Raw genomic sequence first — 27889 nt, forward strand, 5'->3', positions numbered from 1 at the left:
CACACACACACACACCACCACCTCACACACCACCACCACACACCACCACCTCACACACACACCACCACCACACTCACACACCACACTCACACACCACCACCACACTCACACACCACCACCACACACACATTCATTCACACACACACACCACCACCTCACACACACACCACCACCACCACCACACACACACACACCACCACCACACTCACACACTCACACACACCACCACCACCACACACTCACACACACCACCACCACCACACACTCACACACACCACCACCACCACACACTCACACACACCACCACCACCACACACTCACACACCACCACCACACTCACACACCACCACCACACTCACACACCACCACCACACACACATTCATTCACACACACACACCACCACCTCACACACTCACACCACCACCACCACCACACACACACACACACCACCACCACCACACACACACACACCACCACCACACTCACACACACCACCACCACCACACACCACCACACACTCACACACACCACCACCACCACACTCACACACACCACCACCACCACACACTCACACACACCACCACCACACACTCACACACCACCACACACATTCACACACACCACCACCACACACACATTCATTCACACACACACCACCACCACACACACATTCACACACACACACCACCACCACACATTCACACACACACACCACCACCACCACACACACACCACCACCACCACACACACACACACACACCACCACCACACACACACACCACCACACACACACACCACCACCACCACACACACACATTCACACACACCACCACCACATTCACACTCACACACACCACCACCACCACACACTCACACACTCACACACACCACCACCACACACTCACACACACCACCACCACCACACACTCACACACACATTCATTCACACACACACACCACCACCTCACACACTCACACCACCACCACCACCACACACACACACACCACCACCACCACCACACACACACACACCACCACCACACTCACACACCACCACCACCACACACCACCACACACTCACACACACCACCACCACCACACACTCACACACACCACCACCACCACACACTCACACACACCACCACCACACACTCACACACCACCACACACATTCACACACACCACCACCACACACACATTCATTCACACACACACACCACCACCTCACACACTCACACCACCACCACCACCACACACACACACACCACCACCACCACACACACACACACACCACCACCACACTCACACACACCACCACCACCACACACCACCACACACTCACACACACCACCACCACCACACACTCACACACACCACCACCACACACACATTCACACACACACACCACCACCACACACACACACACACCACCACCACCACACACACACACCACCACACACACACACCACCACCACACACACACACCACCACCAACACACACACCACCACCATTCACACACACACACACCACCAACACACACACACATTCACACACACACCACCACATTCACACTCACACACACCACCACCACCACACTCACACACACCACCACCACACACTCACACACACACCACCACACACTCACACACACCACCACCACCACACACTCACACCACCACCACCACACACATTCATTCACACACACATTCACACACACACACCACCACCACCACCACCACACACTCACACACCACCACCTCACACCACCACCACCACCACACACTCACACCACCACCACCACCACCACCACACACACACACACCACCACCACCACCACACTCACACACACCACCACCACCACACACTCACACACACATTCATTCACACACACACACCACCACCTCACACACTCACACCACCACCACCACCACCACACACACACACACCACCACCACCACACACACACACACCACCACCACACTCACACACACCACCACCACCACACCCACCACACACTCACACACACCACCACCACACACTCACACACACCACCACCACCACACACTCACACACACCACCACCACACACTCACACACCACCACACACATTCACACACACCACCACCACACACACATTCATTCACACACACACACCACCACCACACACACATTCACACACACACACCACCACCACACACACACACACACCACCACACACACCACCACCACCACACACACCACACACACACACCACCACCACACACACACACCACCACCACACACACCACCACCACCACACACATTCACACACACACCACCACCACACACACACCACCACCAACACACACACCACCACCATTCACACACACACACACCACCAACACACACACACATTCACACACACCACCACCACATTCACACTCACACACCACCACCACCACACACTCACACACACCACCACCACCACACACTCACACACACCACCACCACACACTCACACACACCACCACCACCACACACTCACACACCACCACCACACACACATTCATTCACACACACATTCACACACACACACCACCACCACCACCACCACACACTCACACACCACCACCTCACACCACCACCACCACCACACTCACACCACCACCACCACCACCACACACACACACACCACCACCACCACCACACTCACACACACCACCACCACCACACACTCACACACACCACCACACACTCACACACACCACCACCACCACACACTCACACACCACCACCACACACTCACACACACCACCACCACACACTCACACACCACCACACACATTCACACACACCACCACCACACACATTCATTCACACACACACACCACCACCACACACACATTCACACACACACACCACCACCACACACACATTCACACACACACACCACCAACACACCACACACACACACACACCACCACCACCACCACACACACCACCACCACCACACACACACACCACCACCACCACACACACACCACCACCACACACACCACCACCACCACACACACCACCACCACCACACACATTCACACACACACCACCACCACACACACACACCACCACCAACACACACACCACCACCATTCACACACACACACACCACCAACACACACACACATTCACACACACCACCACCACCACCACACACACACCACCACCACCACACACACACACACACCACCAACACCCACCCACCACACACACACCCACCACACACACACCACCACCACCACACACATTCACACACACACCACCACCACACACACACACCACCACCAACACACACACCACCACCATTCACACACACACACACCACCAACACACACACACATTCACACACACCACCACCACATTCACACTCACACACACCACCACCACCACACACTCACACACACACCACCACCACCACACACTCACACACACCACCACCACACACTCACACACACCACCACCACCACACACTCACACACCACCACCACACACACATTCATTCACACACACATTCACACACACACACCACCACCACCACCACCACACACTCACACACCACCACCTCACACCACCACCACCACCACACACTCACACCACCACCACCACCACCACACACACACACACACCACCACCACCACCACACTCACACACACCACCACCACCACACTCACACACACACACCACACACTCACACACACCACCACCACCACACACTCACACACCACCACCACACACTCACACACACCACCACCACACACTCACACACCACCACACACATTCACACACACCACCACCACACACACATTCATTCACACACACACACCACCACCACACACACATTCACACACACACACCACCACCACACACATTCATTCACACACACACACCACCACCACACATTCACACACACACACCACCACCACCACACACACACCACCACCACCACACACACACACACACCACCACCACCACACACACACCACCACCACCACACACACACACCACCACCACCACACACATTCACACACACACCACCACCACACACACACACCACCACCAACACACACACCACCACCATTCACACACACACACACCACCAACACACACACACACATTCACACACACCACCACCACATTCACACACACCACCACCACACACATTCACACACACCACCACCACACACACATTCACACACACACACCCACCACCACACACACATTCACACACACACACACCACCACCACACACACATTCACACACACACACACCACCACCACACACACCACCACCACACACACATTCACACACACACACCACCACACACACATTCACACACACACACACCACCACACACACATTCACACACACACACCACCACACACACATTCACACACACACACACCACCACACACACATTCACACACACACACATTCACACACACACACACCACCACACACACATTCACACACACACACACCACCACCACACACACATTCACACACACACACACCACCACCACACACACATTCACACACACACACCACCACCACACACACATTCCCCCCACACACACACACACACACATTCCCACACACACACTCATATTACAGTCTGTGGACCTATATTGTCCCTAAATAGGTTTTCATGGAAACGTTTTCTTCCAGCACAAAGAGGACACAGGAAACATGGTAATAGCATGGTGGAATGGAGGACGATGTGACCTTCGGGTTGCTGTGACAATTGCCTCTCTCTTACTTGCTTTGGGCCCCGACAGGGATCATTGCTGTGCAGTCAGCATGTTTCATGCTGCGGGCAGGAGTGGGTGGTCAGACAAATTTGGGATGAGAATATTTCTGCTTTGTATGCATTAGACTTACCTATAAGCCATCGTGCTTCTACACCTGCACTGCTTGCTGTTTGGGGTTTTAGGCTGGGTTTCTGGACAGCACTTTGAGATACCAGCTGATGTAAGAAGGGCTTTATAAATACATTTGATTATTTAACACTGAATTAAATGAATGAATGGTTTTGGGTGGATTTTCCCTTTAAGTAGCCTGCCTACCTCTCCTAGTTGGGCGTGCCAGATCATGTGTATCGAGTGTGGTTTATTTTTTATTTTATTTATTTCACCTTTATTTAACCAGGTAGGCTAGTTGAGAACAAGTTCTCATTTACAACTGCGACCTGGCCAAGATAAAGCATAGCAGTGTGAACAGACAACACAGAGTTACACATGGAGTAAACCACTAACAAGTCAATAACACAGTAGAAAAAAAAGGGGAGTCTATATACAATGTGTGCAAAAGGCATGAGGAGGTAGGCGAATAATTACAATATTGCAGATTAACACTGGATTGATAAATGATCATGTACAGGTAGAGATATTGGTGTGCAAAAGAGCAGAAAAGAAAATAAATAAAAACTGTGGGGATGAGGTAGGTGAAAATGGGTGGGCTATTTACCAATAGATTATGTACAGCTGCAGCGATCGGTTAGCTGCTCAGATAGCTGATGTTTGAAGTTGGTGAGGGAGATAAAGGTCTCCAACTTCAGCGATTTTTGCAATTCGTTCCAGTCACAGGCAGCAGGTGTTGGCTTTAGGGATGATCAGTGAGATACACCTGCTGGAGCGCGTGCTACAGATGGGTGTTGCCATCGTGACCAGTGAACTGAGATAAGGCGGAGCTTTACCTAGCATGGCCTTGTAGACGACCTGGAGCCAGTGGGTCTTGCGACGAATATGTAGCGAGGGCCAGCCGACTAGAGCATACAAGTCGCAGTGGTGGGTAGTATAAGGTGCTTTAGTGACAAAACGGATGGCACTGTGATAAACTGCATCCAGTTTGCTGAGAAGAGTGTTGGAAGCAATTTTGTAGATGACATCGCCGAAGTCGAGGATCGGTAGGATAGTCAGTTTTACTAGGGTAAGCTTGGCAGCGTGAGTGAAGGAGGCTTTGTTACGGAATAGAAAGCCGACTCTTGATTTGATTTTCGATTGGAGATGTTTGATATGGGTCTGGAAGGAGAGTTTGCAGTCTAGCCAGACACCTAGGTACTTATAGGTGTCCACATATTCAAGGTCGGAACCATCCAGTGTGGTGATGCTAGTCGGGCAAGCGGGTGCAGGCAGCGATCGGTTGAAAAGCATGCATTTGGTTTTACTAGCGTTTAAGAGCAGTTGGAGGCCACGGAAGGAGTGTTGTATGGCATTGAAGCTCATTTGGAGGTTAGATAGCACAGTGTCCAATGACGGGCCGAAAGTATATAGAATGGTGTCGTCTGCGTAGAGGTGGATCAGGGAATCGCCCGCAGCAAGAGCAACATCATTGATATATACAGAGAAAAGAGTCGGCCCGAGAATTGAACCCTGTGGCACCCCCATAGAGACTGCCAGAGGACCGGACAGCATGCCCTCCGATTTGACACACTGAACTCTGTCTGCAAAGTAATTGGTGAACCAGGCAAGGCAGTCATCCGAAAAACCGAGGCTACTGAGTCTGCCGATAAGAATATGGTGATTGACAGAGTCGAAAGCCTTGGCAAGGTCGATGAAGACGGCTGCACAGTACTGTCTTTTATCGATGGCGGTTATGATGTCGTTTAGTACCTTGAGTGTGGCTGAGGTGCACCCGTGACCGGCTCGGAAACCAGATTGCATAGCGGAGAAGGTACGGTGGGATTCGAGATGGTCAGTGACTTGTTTGTTGACTTGGCTTTCGAAAACCTTAGATAGGCAAGGCAGAATGGATATAGGTCTGTAACAGTTTGGGTCCAGGGTGTCTCCCCCTTTGAAGAGGGGGATGACTGCGGCAGCTTTCAATCCTTGGGGATCTCAGACGATATGAAAGAGAGGTTGAACAGGCTGGTAATAGGGGTTGCGACAATGGCGGGGGATAGTTTCAGAAATAGAGGGTCCAGATTGTCAAGCCCAGCTGATTTATACGGGTCCAGGTTTTGCAGCTCTTTCAGAACATCTGCTATCTGGATTTGGGTAAAGGAGAACCTGGAGAGGCTTGGGCGAGGAGCTGCGGGGGGGGCGGAGCTGTTGGTCGAGGTTGGAGTAGCCAGGCGGAAGGCATGGCCAGCCGTTGAGAAATGCTTGTTGAAGTTTTCAATAATCATGGATTTGTCGGTGGTGACCGTGTTACCTAGCCTCAGTGCAGTGGGCAGCTGGGAGGAGGTGCTCTTGTTCTCCATGGACTTCAGTGTCCCAGAACTTTTGGAGTTGGAGCTACAGGATGCAAACTTCTGCCTGAAGAAGCTGGCCTTAGCTTTCCTGACTGACTGCGTGTATTGGTTCATGACTTCCCTGAACAGTTGCATATCGCGGGGACTGTTCGATGCTATTGCAGTCCGCCACAGGATGTTTTTGTGCTGGTCGAGGGCAGTCAGGTCTGGAGTGAACCAAGGGCTGTATCTGTTCTTAGTGTGTGTTGTCTCAATGAAATAGAGTAGGCTATAGCCTACGCATGGGCAGAGAAGCACAGGGCAGCTATCTTTCCAAGGAAATGTACTTCCTAAATATGAATATGTTATAATTTACTACATTACCTTGGAAATAAATATTGATCATCCATATTTGTCCCATCCCTAAAATATAAAATAGCTCAAGAGAAAGTGCAAGTCTCTCCAACTCTGCTCTCTTCAAACTGATATAGCCCAGTAAATCAAATGTATTTATAAAGCCCTTCGTACATCAGCTGATATCTCAAAGTGCTGTACAGAAACCCAGCCTAAAACCCCAAACAGCAAGCAATGCAGGTTTAGAAGCACGGTGGCTAGGAAAAACTCAGTAGAAAGGCCAGAACCTAGGAAGAAACCTAGAGAGGAACCAGGCTATGAGGGGTGGCCAGTCCTCTTCTGGCTGTGCCGGGTAGAGATTATAACAGAACATGGCCAAGATGTTCAAATGTTCATAAATGACCAGCAGGGTCAAATAATAATAATCACAGTGGTTGTCGAGGGTGAAACAGGTCAGCACCTTAGGAGTAAATGTCAGTTGTCTTGTCATAGCCGATCATTAAGAGTATCTCTACCGCTCCTGCTGTCTCTAGAGAGTTGAAAACAACAGGTCTGGGACAGGTAGCACATCCGGTGAACAGGTCAGGGTTCCATAGCCGCAGGCAAAACAGTTGAAACTGGAGCAGCAGCACGACCAGGTGGACTGGGGACAGCAAGGAGTCATCAGGCCAAGGTAGTCCTGAGGCATGGTCCTAGGGTTCAAGTCCTCCGAGAAAGAAAGAGAATTAGAGGGAGCATACTTAAATTCACACAGGACACCGGATAAGACAGGAGAAATACTCCAGATATAACAGACTGATCCTAGCCCCCTGACACATAAACTACTGCAGCATAAATACTGGAGGCTGAGACAGGAGGGGTCAGGAGACACTATGGCCCCATCCAACGATACCCCCAGACAGGGCCAAACAGGCAGGATATAACCCCACTCACTTTGCCAAAGCACAGCCCCCACACCACTAGAGAGATATCTTCAACCACCAACTTACCATCCTGAGACAAAGCTGAGTATATCCCACAAAGATCTCCGCCACGGCACAACCCAAGGGGGGGCGCCAACCCAGACAGGAAGACCACGTCAGTGACTCAACACACTCAAGTGATGCACCCCTCCTAGGGATGTCATGAAAGAGCACCAGTAAGCCAGTGACTCAGCCCCTGTAATAGGGTTAGAGGCAGAGAATCCCAGTAATATAGATTGCCTAATATAATGGGCCACTTGAGAATCTCTGGTAATTTAACCAATTTCTGAAGTTATTTTTGCACGTTTTGATATTGCCTATAGTGTGCAAAATTGCTGGAACCATGGCTGGTAGGCGAGCTGCATCACATACACCTAAAACAACATTGCATGACTGTGGTTGGATTGGGATCATTTCCTGCAGGTGGAAATAGAACAGAAAGCCAGCAGTATAAAAGCTGCAGGTGTAGTAGAACTCTACCTTGGACTAGTAATCATAGCCCTGCTCTAATAACATTACATTACATTACATTTAAGTCATTTAGCAGACGCTCTTATCCAGAGCGACTTACAAATTGGTGAATTCACCTTCTGACATCCAGTGGAACAGCCACTTTACAATAGTGCATCTAAATCATTAAGGGGGGGGGGTGAGAAGGATTACTTATCCTATCCTAGGTATTCCTTGAAGAGGTGGGGTTTCAGGTGTCTCCGGAAGGTGGTGATTGACTCCGCTGTCCTGGCGTCGTGAGGGAGTTTGTTCCACCATTGGGGGCCAGAGCAGCGAACAGTTTTGACTGGGCTGAGCGGGAACTGTACTTCCTCAATGGTAGGGAGGCGAGCAGGCCAGAGGTGGATGAACGCAGTGCCCTTGCTTGGGTGTAGGGCCTGATCAGAGCCTGGAGGTACTGCGGTGCCGTTCCCCTCACAGCTCCGTAGGCAAGCACCATGGTCTTGTAGCGGATGCGAGCTTCAACTGGAAGCCAGTGGAGAGAGCGGAGGAGCGGGGTGACGTGAGAGAACTTGGGAAGGTTGAACACCAGACGGGCTGCGGCGTTCTGGATGAGTTGTAGGGTTTAATGGCACAGGCAGGGAGCCCAGCCAACAGCGAGTTGCAGTAATCCAGACGGGAGATGACAAGTGCCTGGATTAGGACCTGCGCCGCTTCCTGTGTGAGGCAGGGTCGTACTCTGCGGATGTTGTAGAGCATGAACCTACAGGAACGGGCCACCGCCATGATGTTGGTTGAGAACGACAGGGTGTTGTCCAGGATCACGCCAAGGTTCTTAGCGCTCTGGGTGGAGGACACAATGGAGTTGTCAACCGTGATGGCGAGATCATGGAACGGGCAGTCCTTCCCCGGGAGGAAGAGCAGCTCCGTCTTGCCGAGGTTCAGCTTGAGGTGGTGATCCGTCATCCACACTGATATGTCTGCCAGACATGCAGAGATGCGATTCGCCACCTGGTCATCAGAAGGGGGAAAGGAGAAGATTAATTGTGTGTCGTCTGCATAGCAATGATAGGAGAGACCATGTGAGGTTATGACAGAGCCAAGTGACTTGGTGTATAGCGAGAATAGGAGAGGGCCTAGAACAGAGCCCTGGGGGACACCAGTGGTGAGAGCGCGTGGCGAGGAGACAGATTCTCGCCACGCCACCTGGTAGGAGCGACCTGTCAGGTAGGACGCAATCCAAGCGTGGGCCGCGCCGGGAGATGCCCAACTCGGAGAGGGTGGAGAGGAGGATCTGATGGTTCACAGTATCGAAGGCAGCCGATAGGTCTAGAAGGATGAGAGCAGAGGAGAGAGAGTTAGCTTTAGCAGTGCGGAGCGCCTCCGTGATACAGAGAAGAGCAGTCTCAGTTGAATGACTAGTCTTGAAACCTGACTGATTTGGATCAAGAAGGTCATTCTGAGAGAGATAGCGGGAGAGCTGGCCAAGGACGGCACGTTCAAGAGTTTTGGAGAGAAAAGAAAGAAGGGATACTGGTCTGTAGTTGTTGACATCGGAGGGATCGAGTGTAGGTTTTTCAGAAGGGTGCAACTCTCGCTCTCTTGAAGACGGAAGGGACGTAGCCAGCGGTCAGGGATGAGTTGATGAGCGAGGTGAGGTAAGGAGAAGGTCTCCGGAAATGGTCTGGAGAAGAGAGGAGGGGATGGGGTCAAGCGGGCAGGTTGTTGGGCGGCCGGCCGTCACAAGAAGCGAGATTTAATCTGGAGAGAGAGGGGAGAAAGAGGTCAGAGCACAGGGTAGGGCAGTGTGAGCAGAACCAGCGGTGTCGTTTGACTTAGCAAACGAGGATCGGATGTCGTCGACCTTCTTTTCAAAATGGTTGACGAAGTCATCTGCAGAGAGGGAGGAGGGGGAGGGGGGGAGGAGGATTCAGGAGGGAGGAGAAGGTGGCAAAGAGCTTCCTAGGGTTAGAGGCAGATGCTTGGAATTTAGAGTGGTAGAAAGTGGCTTTAGCAGCAGAGACCGAGGAGGAAAATGTAGAGAGGAGGGAGTGAAAGGATGCCAGGTCCGCAGGGAGGCGAGTTTTCCTCCATTTCCGCTCGGCTGCCCGGAGCTCTGTTCTGTGAGCTCGCAATGAGTCATCGAGCCACGGAGCGGGAGGGGAGGACCGAGCCGGCCTGGAGGATAGGGGACATAGAGAGTCAAAGGATGCAGAAAGGGAAGAGAGGAGGGTTGAGGAGGCAGAATCAGGAGATAGGTTGGAGAAGGTATGAGCAGAGGGAAGAGATGATAGGATGGAAGAGGAGAGAGTAGCGGGGAGAGAGAGCGAAGGTTGGGACGGCGCGATACCATCCGAGTAGGGGCAGTGTGGGAAGTGTTGGATGAGAGCGAGAGGGAAAAGGATACAAGGTGGTGGTCGGAGACTTGGAGGGGAGTTGCAATGAGGTTAGTGGAAGAACAGCATCTAGTAAAGATGAGGTCGGCGTATTGCCTGCCTTGTGAGTAGGGGGAAGGTGAGAGGGTGAGGTCAAAGAGGAGAGGAGTGGAAAGAAGGAGGCAGAGAGGAATGAGTCAAAGGTAGACGTGGGGAGGTTAAAGTCGCCCAGGACTGTGAGAGGTGAGCCGTCCTCAGGAAAGGAGCTTATCAAGGCATCAAGCTCATTGATGAACTCTCCGAGGGAACCTGGAGGGCGATAAATGATAAGGATGTTAAGCTTGAAAGGGCTGGTAACTGTGACAGCATGGAATTCAAAGGAGGCGATAGACAGATGGGTAAGGGGAGAGAGAGAGAATGACCACTTGGGAGAGATGAGGATCCCGGTGCCACCACCCCGCTGACCAGAAGCTCTCGGGGTGTGCGAGAACACGTGGGCGGACGAAGAGAGAGCAGTAGGAGTAGCAGTGTTATCTGTGGTGATCCATGTTTCCGTCAGTGCCAAGAAGTCGAGGGACTGGAGGGAGGCATAGGCTGAGATGAACTCTGCCTTGTTGGCCGCAGATCGGCAGTTCCAGAGGCTACCGTAGACCTGGAACTCCACGTGGGTCGTGCGCGCTGGGACCACCAGATTAGGGTGGCCGCGGCCACGCGGTGTGGAGCGTTTGTATGGTCTGTGCAGAGAGGAGAGAACAGGGATAGATAGACACATAGTTGACAGGCTACAGAAGAGGCTACGCTAATGCAAAGGAGATTGGAATGACAAGTGGACTACACGTCTCGAATGTTCAGAAAGTTAAGCTTACGTAGCAAGAATCTTATTGACTAAAATGATTGAAATGATACAGTACTGCTGGAGTAGGCTAGCTGGTAGTGGCTGCGATGTTGACACTACACTAATCAAGTCGTTCCCGAGTGTAATAGTTTCTACAGTGCTGCTATTCGGGGCTAGCTAGCAGGTTGATTGCATTACGTTACCTTAAAAGAACGACAATAGCTGGCTAGCTAACCTAGAAAATCGCTCTAGGCTACACAATTGTCTTAGATACAAAGACGGCTATGTAGCTAGCTAGCTACGATCAAACAAATCAAACCGTTGTACTGTAATAGTTTCTACAGTGCTGCTATTCGGGGCTAGCTGGCTAGCTACGTTAAAAGAACGACAATAGCTGGCCAGCTAACCTAGAAAATCGCTCTAGGCTACACAATTGTCTTAGATACAAAGACGGCTATGTAGCTGGCTAGCTACGATCAAACAAATCAAACCGTTGTACTGTAATGAAGTGAAATGAAAATGTGATACTACCTGTGGAGCGACGCGAATGTTGACCGGGTAGTTGAAGTTCAATTCGGTAGAGGTTGGCTAGCTGTTGGCTAGCTAGCTAGCAGCATCTCCTACGTTAAGGACGACAAATAGCTGGCTAGCTAACCTCGGTAAATTAAGATAATCACTCTAAGTCTACACACTCTAAACTACACAATTATCTTGGATATGAAGACAGCAAAGACAACTATGTAGCTAGCTGACACTACGCTAATCGAGTCGTTCAGTTGAGTGTAATAGTTTCTACAGTGCTGGTGGACAGTGGATGTTAGCTAGCTGCTTTTTACATTATCTGTGGGAGTCAGACATCAGGACACCAGGCTGGTCATCCTGGATGTTGACTTGGACATTGTCGTGGTGATAAGAAGTGATGTTTGACTTTTTCTTGTATGTGTTTTGTCTCATACAGATATAATGGCGAGTGGGAGATGGGGAAGGAAGCTCTGGAAGACATCCTCTACAGAGCTCAGCTGGAACTCTACTCTCAGCCCCTACTGGTAAGACCTAACCCATGGGCCTATAAACTCAGCCCCTACTGGTAAGACTTAACCCATGGGCCTATAAACTCAGCCCCTACTGGTAAGACTTAACCCATGGGCCTATAAACTCAGCCCCTACTGGTAAGACCTAACCCATGGGCCTATAAACTCAGCCCCTACTGGTAAGACCTAACCCATTGGCCTATAAACTCAGCCCCTACTGGTAAGACTTAACCCATGGGCCTATAAACTCAGCCCCTACTGGTAAGACTTAACCCATGGGCCTATAAACTCAGCCCTACTGGTAAGACTTAACCCATGGGCCTATAAACTCAGCCCCTACTGGTAAGACCTAACCCATGGGCCTATAAACTCAGCCCTACTGGTAAGACCTAACCCATGGGCCTATAAACTCAGCCCCTACTGGTAAGACTTAACCCATGGGCCTATAAACTCAGCCCCTACTGGTAAGACTTAACCCATGGGCCTATAAACTCAGCCCTACTGGTAAGACCTAACCCATGGGCCTATAAACTCAGGGTTACTGGTAAGACCTAACCCATGGGCCTATAAACTCAGCCCCTACTGGTAAGACTTAACCCATGGGCCTATAAACTCAGCCCCTACTGGTAAGACTTAACCCATGGGCCTATAAACTCAGCCCCTACTGGTAAGACCTAACCCATGGGCCTATAAACTCAGCCCCTACTTGTAAGACCTAACCCATGGGCCTATAAACTCAGGGTTACTGGTAAGACCTAACCCATTGGCCTATAAACTCAGCCCCTACTGGTAAGACTTAACCCATGGGCCTATAAACTCAGCCCCTACTGGTAAGACCTAACCCATGGGCCTATAAACTCAGCCCCTACTGGTAAGACCTAACCCATGGGCCTATAAACTCAGCCCCTACTGGTAAGACCTAACCCATGGGCCTATAAACTCAGGGTTACTGGTAAGACCTAACCCATGGGCCTATAAACTCAGCCCCTACTGGTAAGACTTAACCCATGGGCCTATAAACTCAGCCCCTACTGGTAAGACTTAACCCATGGGCCTATAAACTCAGCCCCTACTGGTAAGACTTAACCCATGGGCCTATAAACTCAGCCCCTACTGGTAAGACCTAACCCATGGGCCTATAAACTCAGCCCCTACTGGTAAGACCTAACCCATGGGCCTATAAACTCAGCCCCTACTGGTAAGACCTAACCCATGGGCCTATAAACTCAGCCCTACTGGTAAGACTTAACCCATGGGCCTATAAACTCAGCCCCTACTGGTAAGACTTAACCCATGGGCCTATAAACTCAGCCCCTACTGGTAAGACCTAACCCATGGGCCTATAAACTCAGCCCCTACTGGTAAGACCTAACCCATGGGCCTATAAACTCAGCCCCTACTGGTAAGACCTAACCCATGGGCCTATAAACTCAGCCCCTACTGGTAAGACCTAACCCATGGGCCTATAAACTCAGCCCCTACTGGTAAGACTTAACCCATGGGCCTATAAACTCAGCCCCTATTGGTAAGACCTAACCCATGGGCCTATAAACTCAGCCCCTACTGGTAAGACCTAACCCATGGGCCTATAAACTCAGCCCCTACTGGTAAGACTTAACCCATGGGCCTATAAACTCAGCCCCTACTGGTAAGACCTAACCCATGGGCCTATAAACTCAGCCCCTACTGGTAAGACCTAACCCATGGGCCTATAAACTCAGCCCCTACTGGTAAGACTTAACCCATGGGCCTATAAACTCAGCCCCTACTGGTAAGACCTAACCCATTGGCCAATAAACCCAGGGTCCCGTTTCCAGAGTCCTGTACCAGGGTCCCGTTTCCAGAGTCCTGTACCAGGGTCCCGTTTCCAGAGTCCTGTACCAGGGTCCGTTTCAGAGTCCTGTACCAGGGTCCCGTTTCCAGAGTCCTGAGCAGCCATAGAGCTGAGACTGTTCCATCAGAAATTCTATCTATTAGTCTAGTGACCTCAAACCTCTATTCCCCTGCCAGTTGGCGGTTGCTATGAGCAGTTTTCTGCCAGACATCGGGTTTGGAGTTGAGCTTAGTTAGGGATAGCATTTGGGTTTGGTTGACCAGTCCATTTGACCTCTGACCTGTGCTCCCGCTAGCTGGGTAACGCTATGAAGAGTTCCCTGCCAGACAACGCTCCAGACGAGACGCGAGGCAGGAAGGTCCTTCAGGTGGAGGTCACTCCAACCGTCAGTCGCATCTCCCGCTCCGCCATCACTGCCGCATCCATCAGACGACACCGCTGGAAGAGGGAGGGTAAGAGACACTTACTGTACACGCAGCCACACTTACTGTACACGCAGCCACACTTACTGTACACGCAGCCACACTTACTGTACACGCAGCCACACTTACTGTACACGCAGCCACACTTACTGTACACGCAGCCACACTTACTGTACGCGCAGCCACACTTACTGTACGCGCAGCCACACTTACTGTACGCGCAGCCACACTTACTGTACGCGCAGCCACACTTACTGTACGCGCAGCCACACTTACTGTACGCGCAGCCACACTTACTGTACGCGCAGCCACACTTGCTGTACGCGCTGCCACACTTGCTGTACGCGCAGCCACACTTGCTGTACGCGCAGCCACACTTGCTGTACGCGCAGCCACACTTGCTGTACGCGCAGCCACACTTGCTGTACGCGCAGCCACACTTGCTGTACGCGCAGCCACACTTGCTATACGCGCAGCCACACTTGCTGTACGCGCAGCCTCACTTGCTGTACGCGCAGCGACACTTGCTGTACGCGCAGCGACACTTGCTGTACACATTAACCCTGGAAGAGGGAGGGTAGGAGACACTTACTGTACACGCAGCAACACTTACTGTACACACAGCAACACTGGAAGAGAGAGGGTTAGAGACAGCAACACTTACAGTACACACAGCAACACTTACTGTACACACAGCAACACTGGAAGAGAGAGGGTTAGAGACAGCAACACTTACTGTACACACAGCAACACTGGAAGAGAGGGAAAGAGACAGCAACACTTACTGTACACACAGCAACACTGGAAGAGAGAGGGTTAGAGACAGCAACACTTACTGTACACAAAGCAACACCTACTGTACACACAGCAACACTGGAAGAGAGAGGGTTAGAGACAGCAACACTTACTGTACACATTAACCCTGGAAGAGGGAGGGTAAGAGACACTTACTGTACACACAGCAACACTTACTGTACACATTAACCCTGCAAGAGAGAGGGAAAGAGACAGCAACACTTACTGTACACATTAACCCTGGAAGAGAGAGGGTTAGAGACAGCAACACTTACTGTACACATTAACCCTGGAAGAGAGAGGGTTAGAGACAGCAACACTTACTGTACACATTAACCCTGGAAGAGAGAGGGTTAGAGACAGCAACACTTACTGTACACTAACCCTGCAAGAGAGAGGGAAAGAGACAGCAACACTTACTGTACACACAGCAACACTGGAAGAGAGAGGGTTAGAGACAGCAACACTTACTGTACACAAAGCAACACCTACTGTACACACAGCAACACTGGAAGAGAGAGCATTAGAGACGGCAACACTTACTGTACACATTAACCCTGGAAGAGAGAGGGTTAGAGACAGCAACCCTGTGGTCAGATGACATGTCATTTATAACCCACTCGTCACCAGTGGAGTGTACAGTGTGTGTTCAGATGTCATGGTTGATTCCCTGACCATTATAAGTGCTGTACCATGTAGATTGCTGATGGGTGTGGCTGTTAAGAGCATCTCATCCTGTGTTACACCCCAGATTGTTTTGACTACACAAACGAAGCAGAGCTCAGTGTCACCATCACTCCTAGCCACACCTCCTGGGATCCAGCAGCCAATCGAGAGCGAGGAAGGCGGGGCTACATCATCATCCCCCCTGTCACATTGGAGTGTAGGCAGGAACGGGAGGAGTCACAGAGCAGTGAGGGTTCCGTCCCATTGGCAACCTCTCCACCTCCCCAGAGTTCACAAACTCCTCCAGCCCTTGTTCAGATACTTACATTGCTACCTCCAAGTTCCTGTTTTCTAATCCATCTACCAACCACGTCATTTCTACACTGCCCTACAAAGTGCTGTAACTACGTAAAAACATTACTGACTTCAGTCTTTTTCAAGTCTCGACAGCAATTTCTGATTCTTCATGACTTATTCTGAACGACTGGCTTGTTCTTGTGTCAGGAAACTAAATACCACATGAATCAGATAATATACCTGGCCATTACAACAGATCAAACATATTGACCAAATGTATAGTTACTGCACTTTGCCTTTTTTGGGCAGTATTGTCCTCTGTGCTGTATAGTAGTCCAGAGAGAGGAAGGAAGACTTCTGGGTTGAAGGATAGGTGGACAGGACCATAGCATGGTGCTCCTTCTCCCTATGACCCCTGATCTACAACCTTACCATGACCCCATGCTTCCTGCTTAGAGCACCGCCTATCGTCAATACTGAGCATGCTCATCTGTTTCCTAAGGTAACTTCAGGATGTTTAGAAAAATGCCCTAACCTCTGGTGCCTGGTTCTGGTTCTCACCTGGAATGACTCCTATTGTTTTAGACCCAAATGTTATGTCACTGCAGCTCCATCTGGTGTCAGTTTCATTACAGGAAACATTTGGGCCAGCAGCACCAGCTGTACCTGTTCACTGGAAGTGTTTGCTATTACAGGAAACATTTGGGCCAGCAGCACCCACCTGTACCTGTTCACTGGAAGTGTTTGCCATTACAGGAAACATTTGGGCCAGCAGCACCCAGCTGTACCTGTTCACTGGAAGTGTTTGCTATTACAGGAAACATTTGGGCCAGCAGCACCCAGCTGTACCTGTTCACTGGAAGTGTTTGCTATTACAGGAAACATTTGGGCCAGCAGCACCCAGCTGTACCTGTTCACTGGAAGTGTTTGCTATTACAGGAAACATTTGGGCCAGCAGCACCCAGCTGTACCTGTTCACTGGAAGTGTTTGCTATTACAGGAAACATTTGGGCCAGCAGCACCCAGCTGTACCTGTTCACTGGAAGTGTTTGCTATTACAGGAAACATTTGGGCCAGCAGCACCCAGCTGTACCTGTTCACTGGAAGTGTTTGCTATTACAGGAAACATTTGGGCCAGCAGCACCCAGCTGTACCTGTTCACTGGAAGTGTTTGCTATTACAGGAAACATTTGGGCCAGCAGCACCCACCTGTACCTGTTCACTGGAAGTGTTTGCCATTACAGGAAACATTTGGGCCAGCAGCACCCACCTGTACCTGTTCACTGGAAGTGTTTGCCATTACAGGAAACATTTGGGCCAGCAGCACCCAGCTGTACCTGTTCACTGGAAATGTTTGCCATTACAGGAAACATTTGGGCCAGCAGCACCCAGCTGTACCTGTTCACTGGAAGTGTTGTCCATTTAGTTGTGTAGTGCAGCTGTATAGATGTGCAGAGATACAGCTGTATTCATGTATCTAACGTAGCGCAGCTCTGTGAGTGAGAAACTGCCTCCAAGCATGTGCAAGACATGGCCTCCACACATACTGCCAACATCATCTCAATCATCAACCTTCCAAACCATGCTCAACTCCAGCGCTCCTTACTGCCACAGACAGTTGGCTCCTTGTCTGTTAAGACCTCCACATCCTGGAGCTCAGCTACCTGCTTTTACCCATCTGTCTTAAAGATTAATTGGTACATTTGAAGGTCCATTTTGTCTTGTTTGATGTGTCTAGAGTTCAGTCTGGTCAGCTCTGGGCTGCTGGACTGGATTGTGTACTCTACCCTCATCCCCTCATTTACAGACTTCTGTTAACCATATGCCAGCCAGCCAGCCACAGAGCCCCCCTGTAAAACATATGCCAGCCGGCCAGCCACAGAGCCCTCTGTAAGCCATATGCCAGCCGGCCAGCCACAGAGCCCTCTGTAAGCCATATGCCAGCCACAGAGCCCTCTGTAAGCCATATGCCAGCCACAGAGCCCTCTGTAAGCCATATGCCAGCCACAGAGCCCTCTGTGAGCCATATGCCAGCCGGCCAGCCACAGAGCCCTCTGTAAGCCATATGCCAGCCGGCCAGCCACAGAGCCCTCTGTAAGCCATATGCCAGCCGGCCAGCCACAGAGCCCCCTGTAAAACATATGCCAGCCGGCCGTCCACAGAGCCCTCTGTAAGCCATATGGCAGCCAGCCAGCCACAGAGCCCCCTGTAAAACATATGCCAGCCACAGAGCCCTCTGTAAGCCATATGCCAGCCGGCCAGCCACAGAGCCCTCTGTAAAACATATGCCAGCCGGCCAGCCACAGAGCCCCCTGTAAGCCATATGCCAGCCAGCCAGCCAGCCACAGAGCCCTCTGTAAGCCATATGCCAGCCGGCCAGCCACAGAGCCCTCTGTAAGCCATATGCCAGCCAGCCAGCCACAGAGCCCCCTGTAAGCCATATGCCAGCCAGCCAGCCACAGAGCCCTCTGTAAGCCATATGCCAGCCAGCCAGCCACAGAGCCCCCCTGTAAGCCATATGCCAGCCAGCCAGCCACAGAGCCCCCCTGTAAGCCATATGCCAGCCAGCCAGCCACAGAGCCCCCCTGTAAGCCATATGCCAGCCAGCCAGCCACAGAGCCCTCTGTAAGCCATATGCCAGCCAGCCACAGAGCCCTCTGTAAGCCATATGCCAGCCAGCCAGCCACAGAGCCCTCTGTAAGCCATATGCCTGCCAGCCAGCCACAGAGCCCTCTGTAAGCCATATGCCTGCCGGCCAGCCACAGAGCCCTCTGTAAGCCATATGCCAGCCGGCCAGCCACAGAGCCCTCTGTAAGCCATATGCCAGCCAGCCAGCCACAGAGCTCTCTGTAAGCCATATGCCAGCCAGCCAGCCACAGAGCCCTCTGTAAGCCATATGCCTGCCAGCCAGCCACAGAGCCCTCTGTAAGCCATATGCCAGCCAGCCAGCCAGCCACAGAGCCCCTCTGTAAAACATATGCCAGCCAGCCACAGAGCCCTCTGTAAGCCATATGCCGGCCACAGAGCCCTCTGTAAGCCATATGCCAGCCACAGAGCCCTCTGTAAGCCATATGCCAGCCGGCCAGCCACAGAGCCCCCTGTAAAACATATGCCAGCCGGCCAGCCACAGAGCCCTCTGTAAGCCATATGCCAGCCAGCCAGCCACAGAGCCCCCTGTAAAACATATGCCAGCCACAGAGCCCTCTGTAAGCCATATGCCAGCCGGCCAGCCACAGAGCCCTCTGTAAAACATATGCCAGCCGGCCAGCCACAGAGCCCCCCTGTAAGCCATATGCCAGCCAGCCAGCCAGCCACAGAGCCCTCTGTAAGCCATATGCCAGCCGGCCAGCCACAGAGCCCTCTGTAAGCCATATGCCAGCCAGCCAGCCACAGAGCCCCCTGTAAGCCATATGCCAGCCAGCCAGCCACAGAGCCCCCTGTAAGCCATATGCCAGCCAGCCAGCCACAGAGCCCCCTGTAAGCCATATGCCAGCCAGCCAGCCACAGAGCCCCCCTGTAAGCCATATGCCAGCCAGCCAGCCACAGAGCCCCCTGTAAGCCATATGCCAGCCAGCCAGCCACAGAGCCCCCTGTAAGCCATATGCCAGCCAGCCAGCCACAGAGCCCTCTGTAAGCCATATGCCAGCCAGCCACAGAACCCTCTGTAAGCCATATGCCAGCCAGCCACAGAGCCCTCTGTAAGCCATATGCCAGCCAGCCAGCCACAGAGCCCTCTGTAAGCCATATGCCAGCCAGCCAGCCACAGAGCCCTCTGTAAGCCATATGCCTGCCAGCCAGCCACAGAGCCCTCTGTAAGCCATATGCCAGCCAGCCACAGAGCCCTCTGTAAGCCATATGCCGGCCAGCCACAGAACCCTCTGTAAGCCATATGCCAGCCGGCCAGCCACAGAGCCCTCTGTAAGCCATATGCCAGCCAGCCACAGAGCCCTCTGTAAGCCATATGCCAGCCAGCCACAGAGCCCTCTGTAAGCCATATGCCAGCCGGCCAGCCACAGAACCCTCTGTAAGCCATATGCCAGCCGGCCACAGAGCCCTCTGTAAGCCATATGCCAGCCAGCCAGCCACAGAGCCCTCTGTAAGCCATATGCCAGCCAGCCACAGAGCCCTCTGTAAGCCATATGCCTGCCAGCCAGCCAGAGAGCCCTCTGTAAGCCATGTGCCTGCCGGCCAGCCACAGAGCCCTCTGTAAGCCATATGCCAGCCAGCCACAGAGCCCTCTGTAAGCCATATGCCAGCCACAGAGCCCTCTGTAAGCCATATGCCAGCCAGCCAGCCACAGAGCCCTCTGTAAGCCATATGCCTGCCAGCCAGCCACAGAGCCCTCTGTAAGCCATATGCCAGCCAGCCAGCCAGCCACAGAGCCCCTCTGTAAAACATATGCCAGCCAGCCACAGAGCCCTCTGTAAGCCATATGCCGGCCAGCCACAGAACCCTCTGTAAGCCATATGCCAGCCGGCCAGCCACAGAGCCCTCTGTAAGCCATATGCCAGCCAGCCAGCCACAGGGCCCCCTGTAAGCCATATGCCAGCCAGCCAGCCACAGTGCCCTCTGTAAGCCATATGCCAGCCAGCCACAGGGCCCTCTGTAAGCCATATGCCAGCCGGCCAGCCACAGAGCCCTCTGTAAGCCATATGCCAGCCGGCCAGCCACAGAGCTCTCTGTAAGCCATATGCCAGCCGGCCAGCCACAGAGCCCTCTGTAAAACATATGCCAGCCGGCCAGCCACAGAGCCCTCTGTAACTACATATGCCAGCCGGCCAGCCACAGAGCCCTGTGTAAAACATATGCCAGCCGGCCAGCCACAGAGCCCTCTGTAAAACATATGCCAGCCGGCCAGCCACAGAGCCCTCTGTAAGCCATATGCCAGCCGGCCAGCCACAGAGCCCTCTGTAAAACATATGCCAGCCGGCCAGCCTCAGAACCCTCTGTAAGCCATATGCCAGCCGGCCAGCCACAGAGCCCTCTGTAAAACATATGCCAGCCGGCCAGCCACAGAACCCTCTGTAAGCCATATGCCAGCCAGCCACAGAACCTCTGTAAGCCATATGCCAGCCAGCCAGCCACAGAACCTTCTGTAAGCCATATGCCAGCCAGCCACAGAACCCTCTGTAAGCCATATGCCAGCCAGCCACAGAGCCCTCTGTAAGCCATATGCCAGCCAGCCACAGAACCCTCTGTAAGCCATTTGCCAGCCAGCCACAGAACCCTCTGTAAGCCATATGCCAGCCAGCCACAGAGCACTCTGTAAGCCATATGCCAGCCAGCCACAGAGCCCTCTGTAAAGCCATATGCCAGCAAGCCACAGAGCCCTCTGTAAGCCATATGCCAGCCAGCCACAGAGCTCTCTGTAAGCCATATGCCAGCCAGCCAGCCACAGAACCCTCTGTAAGCCATATGCCAGCCAGCCACAGTGCCCTCTGTAAAACATATGCCAGCCGGCCAGCCACAGAGCCCTCTGTAAAACATATGCCAGCCAGCCACAGAGCCCTCTTTAAGCCATATGCCAGCCAGCCACAGAGCCCTCTTTAAGCCATATGCCAGCCAGCCACAGAGCCCTCTGTAAGCCATATGCCAGCCAGCCAGCCACAGAGCTCTCTGTAAAACATATGCCAGCCAGCCACAGAGCCCTCTGTAAAACATATGCCAGCCAGCCACAGAACCCTCTGTAAGCCATATGCCAGCCGGCCAGCCACAGAACCCTCTGTAAGCCATATGCCAGCCAGCCACAGAACCCTCTGTAAGCCATATGCCAGCCAGCCAGCCACAGAACCCTCTGTAAGCCATATGCCAGCCAGCCACAGAACCCTCTGTAAGCCATATGCCAGCCAGCCACAGAGCCCTCTGTAAGCCATATGCCAGCCAGCCACAGAACCCTCTGTAAGCCATATGCCAGCCAGCCACAGAACCCTCTGTAAGCCATATGCCAGCCAGCCACAGTGCCCTCTGTAAGCCATATGCCAGCAAGCCACAGAACCCTCTGTAAGCCATATGCCAGCCAGCCACAGTGCCCTCTGTAAGCCATATGCCAGCCAGCCACAGAGCCCTCTGTAAGCCATATGCCAGCCAGCCACAGTGCCCTCTGTAAGCCATATGCCAGCCAGCCACAGAGCCCTCTGTAAGCCATATGCCAGCCAGCCAGCCACAGAGCCCTCTGTAAGCCATATGCCAGCCAGCCACAGTGCCCTCTGGCAAACATATGCCAGCCGGCCAGCCACAGAGCCCTCTGTAAGCCAAATGCCAGCCACAGTGCCCTCTGTAAAACATATGCCAGCCAGCCAGCCACAGAGCCCTCTGTAAAACATATGCCAGCCAGCCAGCCACAGAACCCTCTGTAAGCCATATGCCAGCCAGCCAGCCACAGAGCCCTCTGTAAGCCATATGCCAGCCAGTCAGCCACAGAGCCCTCTGTAAGTCATATGCCAGCCATCCAGCCACAGTGCCCTATTTAAAACATATGCCAGCCTGCCAGCCACAGTGCCCTCTGTAAAACATATGCCAGCCGGCCAGCCACAGAGCCCTCTGTAAAACATATTCCAGCCGGCCAGCCACAGAGCCCTCTGTAAAACATATGCCAGCCGGCCAGCCACAGAGCCCTCTGTAAAACATATGCCAGCCAGCCACAGAGCCCTCTGTAAGCCATATGCCAGCCAGCCACAGAGCCCTCTTTAAGCCATATGCCAGCCAGCCACAGAGCCCTCTGTAAGCCATATGCCAGCCAGCCAGCCAGCCACAGAGCCCTCTGTAAGCCATATGCCAGCCAGCCACAGAGCCCTCTGTAAGCCATATGCCAGCCGGCCAGCCACAGAGCTCTCTGTAAGCCATATGCCAGCCAGCCAGCCACAGAACCCTCTGTAAGCCATATGCCAGCCAGCCAGCCACAGTGCCCTCTGTAAAACATATGCCAGCCAGCCAGCCACAGAGCCCTCTGTAAAACATATGCCAGCCAGCCAGCCAGCCACAGAGCCCTCTTTAAGCCATATGCCAGCCAGCCACAGAGCCCTCTGTAAGCCATATGCCAGCCAGCCAGCCACAGAGCTCTCTGTAAAACATATGCCAGCCAGCCACAGAGCCCTCTGTAAAACATATGCCAGCCAGCCACAGAACCCTCTGTAAGCCATATGCCAGCCGGCCAGCCACAGAACCCTCTGTAAGCCATATGCCAGCCAGCCACAGAACCCTCTGTAAGCCATATGCCAGCCAGCCAGCCACAGAACCCTCTGTAAGCCATATGCCAGCCAGCCACAGAACCCTCTGTAAGCCATATGCCAGCCAGCCACAGAGCCCTCTGTAAGCCATATGCCAGCCAGCCACAGAACCCTCTGTAAGCCATATGCCAGCCAGCCACAGAACCCTCTGTAAGCCATATGCCAGCCAGCCACAGTGCCCTCTGTAAGCCATATGCCAGCAAGCCACAGAACCCTCTGTAAGCCATATGCCAGCCAGCCACAGTGCCCTCTGTAAGCCATATGCCAGCCAGCCACAGAGCCCTCTGTAAGCCTTATGCCAGCCAGCCACAGTGCCCTCTGTAAGCCATATGCCAGCCAGCCACAGAGCCCTCTGTAAGCCATATGCCAGCCAGCCAGCCACAGAGCCCTCTGTAAGCCATATGCCAGCCAGCCACAGTGCCCTCTGTAAAACATATGCCAGCCGGCCAGCCACAGAGCCCTCTGTAAGCCAAATGCCAGCCACAGTGCCCTCTGGAAAACATATGCCAGCCAGCCAGCCACAGAGCCCTCTGTAAAACATATGCCAGCCAGCCAGCCACAGAACCCTCTGTAAGCCATATGCCAGCCAGCCAGCCACAGAGCCCTCTGTAAGCCATATGCCAGCCAGTCAGCCACAGAGCCCTCTGTAAGCCATATGCCAGCCAGCCAGCCACAGTGCCCTCTGTAAAACATATGCCAGCCGGCCAGCCACAGTGCCCTCTGTAAAACATATGCCAGCCGGCCAGCCACAGAGCCCTCTGTAAAACATATGCCAGCCGGCCAGCCACAGAGCCCTCTGTAAAACATATGCCAGCCGGCCAGCCACAGAGCCCTCTGTAAAACATATGCCAGCCAGCCACAGAGCCCTCTGTAAGCCATATGCCAGCCAGCCACAGAGCCCTCTTTAAGCCATATGCCAGCCAGCCACAGAGCCCTCTGTAAGCCATATGCCAGCCAGCCACAGAGCCCTCTGTAAGCCATATGCCTGCCAGCCAGCCACAGAGCCCTCTGTAAGCCATATGCCAGCCAGCCACAGAGCCCTCTGTAAAACATATGCCAGCCGGCCAGCCACAGAGCCCTCTGTAAGCCATATGCCAGCCAGCCACAGAGCCCTCTGTAAGCCATATGCCAGCCAGCCACAGAGCCCTCTGTAAGCCATATGCCAGCCAGCCACAGAGCCCTCTGTAAGCCATATGCCAGCCAGCCACAGAACCCTCTGTAAGCCATATGCCAGCCAGCCACAGAGCACTCTGTAAAACATATGCCAGCCGGCCAGCCACAGAGCCCTCTGTAAGCCATATGCCAGCCAGCCACAGAGCCCTCTGTAAAACATATGCCAGCCGGCCAGCCACAGAGCCCTCTGTAAGCCATATGCCAGCCAGCCAGCCACAGTGCCCTCTGTAAAACATATTCCAGCCTGCCAGCCACAGAACCCTCTGTAAGCCATATGCCGGCCAGCCAGCCACAGAACCCTCTGTAAGCCATATGCCAGCCAGCCACAGAGCCCTCTGTAAGCCATATGCCAGCCAGCCAGCCACAGTGCCCTCTGTAAGCCATATGCCAGCCAGCCAGCCACAGTGCCCTCTGTAAGCCATATGCCAGCCAGCCAGCCACAGTGCCCTCTGTAAGCCATATGCCAGCCAGCCAGCCACAGTGCCCTCTGTAAGCCATATGCCAGCCAGCCACAGAACCCTCTGTAAGCCATATGCCGGCCAGCCACAGAACCCTCTGTAAGCCATATGCCAGCCAGCCAGCCACAGGGCCCTCTGTAAGCCATATGCCAGCCAGCCAGCCACAGGGCCCTCTGTAAGCCATTTTCCAGCCAGCCACAGAGCCATGCAGTTGTGGTTTGACAGGTTTTATAAGAGCTAAGGGTTGAATCAAGAAGTGCAACAAAGAGCGTGTTGCTTGTGTTCTTGTCATGTGCTTGTCCTCTTGTCTTGGATATGGTCTATCGTGTCTCCATTCATCCAGCTGTAGCTGATCTGTTTATGTCATTGATGGATAATCCAGAGATGCTGTACCTCAGCCAGACATCGTCTCAATATAGTCAGCCTGCATAGACTGTAGTCTCCACTGTGACGCCTTATAGCAGGTTTCTAGTGGAGACAAAATGTCTGTTCTTGGGTTGCAAAATTCCTGTCACTTTCCCCAAATTCCCTGGTTTTCCAGAAATCCTGGTTGGAGGATATTTTTGCTGGAATTTATGGGAAACCTGGGAATTTTGGGGAAAATTTAGTGGAATTTTGCTGCCCTGGTCTGTTCCTTCCAGTTCATCCTGCTTCAGCGGTCTCTGTCTCCATCACTTCATTCTCTCATCCTGTTTTCTGTCTGTTTTTAAAGCTTCATTTTCTCATCCTGTTTTCTGTCTGTTTTTAAAGCTTCATTCTCTCATCCTGTTTTCTGTCTCTTTTTAAAGCTTCATTCTCTCATCCGGTTTTCTGTCTGTTTTTAATCACTTTATTTTCTCAAACTGTTTTCTGTCTGTCTCTCCAGATGCTGATGGGATGAGTGTAGGTGAGGAGTCATTCAACCTCAACGATCCAGACGAGGGTTTCTCCTCAGGGGCTTCCAACAGCAGCCAGCCCAGCGCCACCAAGCCTGGGGTCCCGGGCCCCGGGGGCAGTCAGAAGAGCAGCAGCGTCAAGAAGACTGTCACTGCCAGACTGTCCCGAGAGAGAGAGCGGGAGCTGATGCATAGGGAGAAGGAGATGGAGAAGATGAAAGACCAGGAGAGAGCGAGGGAGAAGGAGAGAGAGCTGGAGAGATGGAGGGAGAAGGAGAGGCAGAGAGAGAGGGTGGCGGAGAGTCGCAGGGAGCTGTTCTCCGCCGTGGTGGCCACTCCCACAGCAGCTCTGAGACGACGTCAGCAAACACAGACCCCTGCCCCTGCTCCTCCCCCCGTCACCATGGACACCATCGACATCGAGCTCAGCCCAATCAAGAAGCAGCAGTCCTTCCCTGGCCCCTGCCCCAGCCCCTCCCCCGGCACACTGGTCCGAACAGCCAGTTCCGCCTCCTCCAAGTCGTTGTATGAAGGTGTGAACATGAACCTGAACGGCAGCATTAGCAGCCTGGGGGGGGCTCTGGGAGGTTCTGGGGGGCTGGAGGGGGCTCTGGGAGGGCTGGGTGCCAGCGTGGGGGGAGGAGGGACCCACCGCTACTCCACCATCAGCCTGCAGGAGGAGGTGCTGGCCCGGCCTGAGGAGAACCAGGAGCTACTCTCCTCGGGAGCGCCCCTCACCAAGCAGTCCCGCTCCCCCAGCTTCAACATGCAGATCATATCACAGGTGTAGCCTAGCCTGGTGGGGTTGGCGGGGGCCTGGCAGGGCGGTACCTGGTGGGAGGTAGCCTCGCGCACACATATAGACACGCACAAATTAATACATGCATATATATACAGGTGTGTGTATATATGTGTGTGTGTGTGTGTGTG

General features: G+C 53.0%; 2 protein-coding genes across 2 annotated transcripts in view; both read left to right on the top strand.

Annotated features, from left to right (window-relative positions):
- The window catches only part of LOC135518894 (hyccin 2-like), a 326139-nt gene that overhangs the window by 210470 nt on the left and 87780 nt on the right, over nt 1-27889 (top strand). The window lies entirely within an intron of this gene.
- On the top strand, nt 8685-27749 carry LOC135521083 (hyccin 2-like). The gene is made up of 4 exons (XM_064947026.1): nt 8685-8698; nt 13141-13228; nt 15343-15499; nt 26950-27749. The coding sequence occupies exons 1-4, from the start codon at nt 8685-8687 to the stop codon at nt 27747-27749; spliced, it is 1059 nt and encodes a 352-aa protein (XP_064803098.1).

Source organism: Oncorhynchus masou, chromosome 29 (assembly GCF_036934945.1).
Source record: "Oncorhynchus masou masou isolate Uvic2021 chromosome 29, UVic_Omas_1.1, whole genome shotgun sequence".
NCBI classification, from domain to species: domain Eukaryota; kingdom Metazoa; phylum Chordata; class Actinopteri; order Salmoniformes; family Salmonidae; genus Oncorhynchus; species Oncorhynchus masou.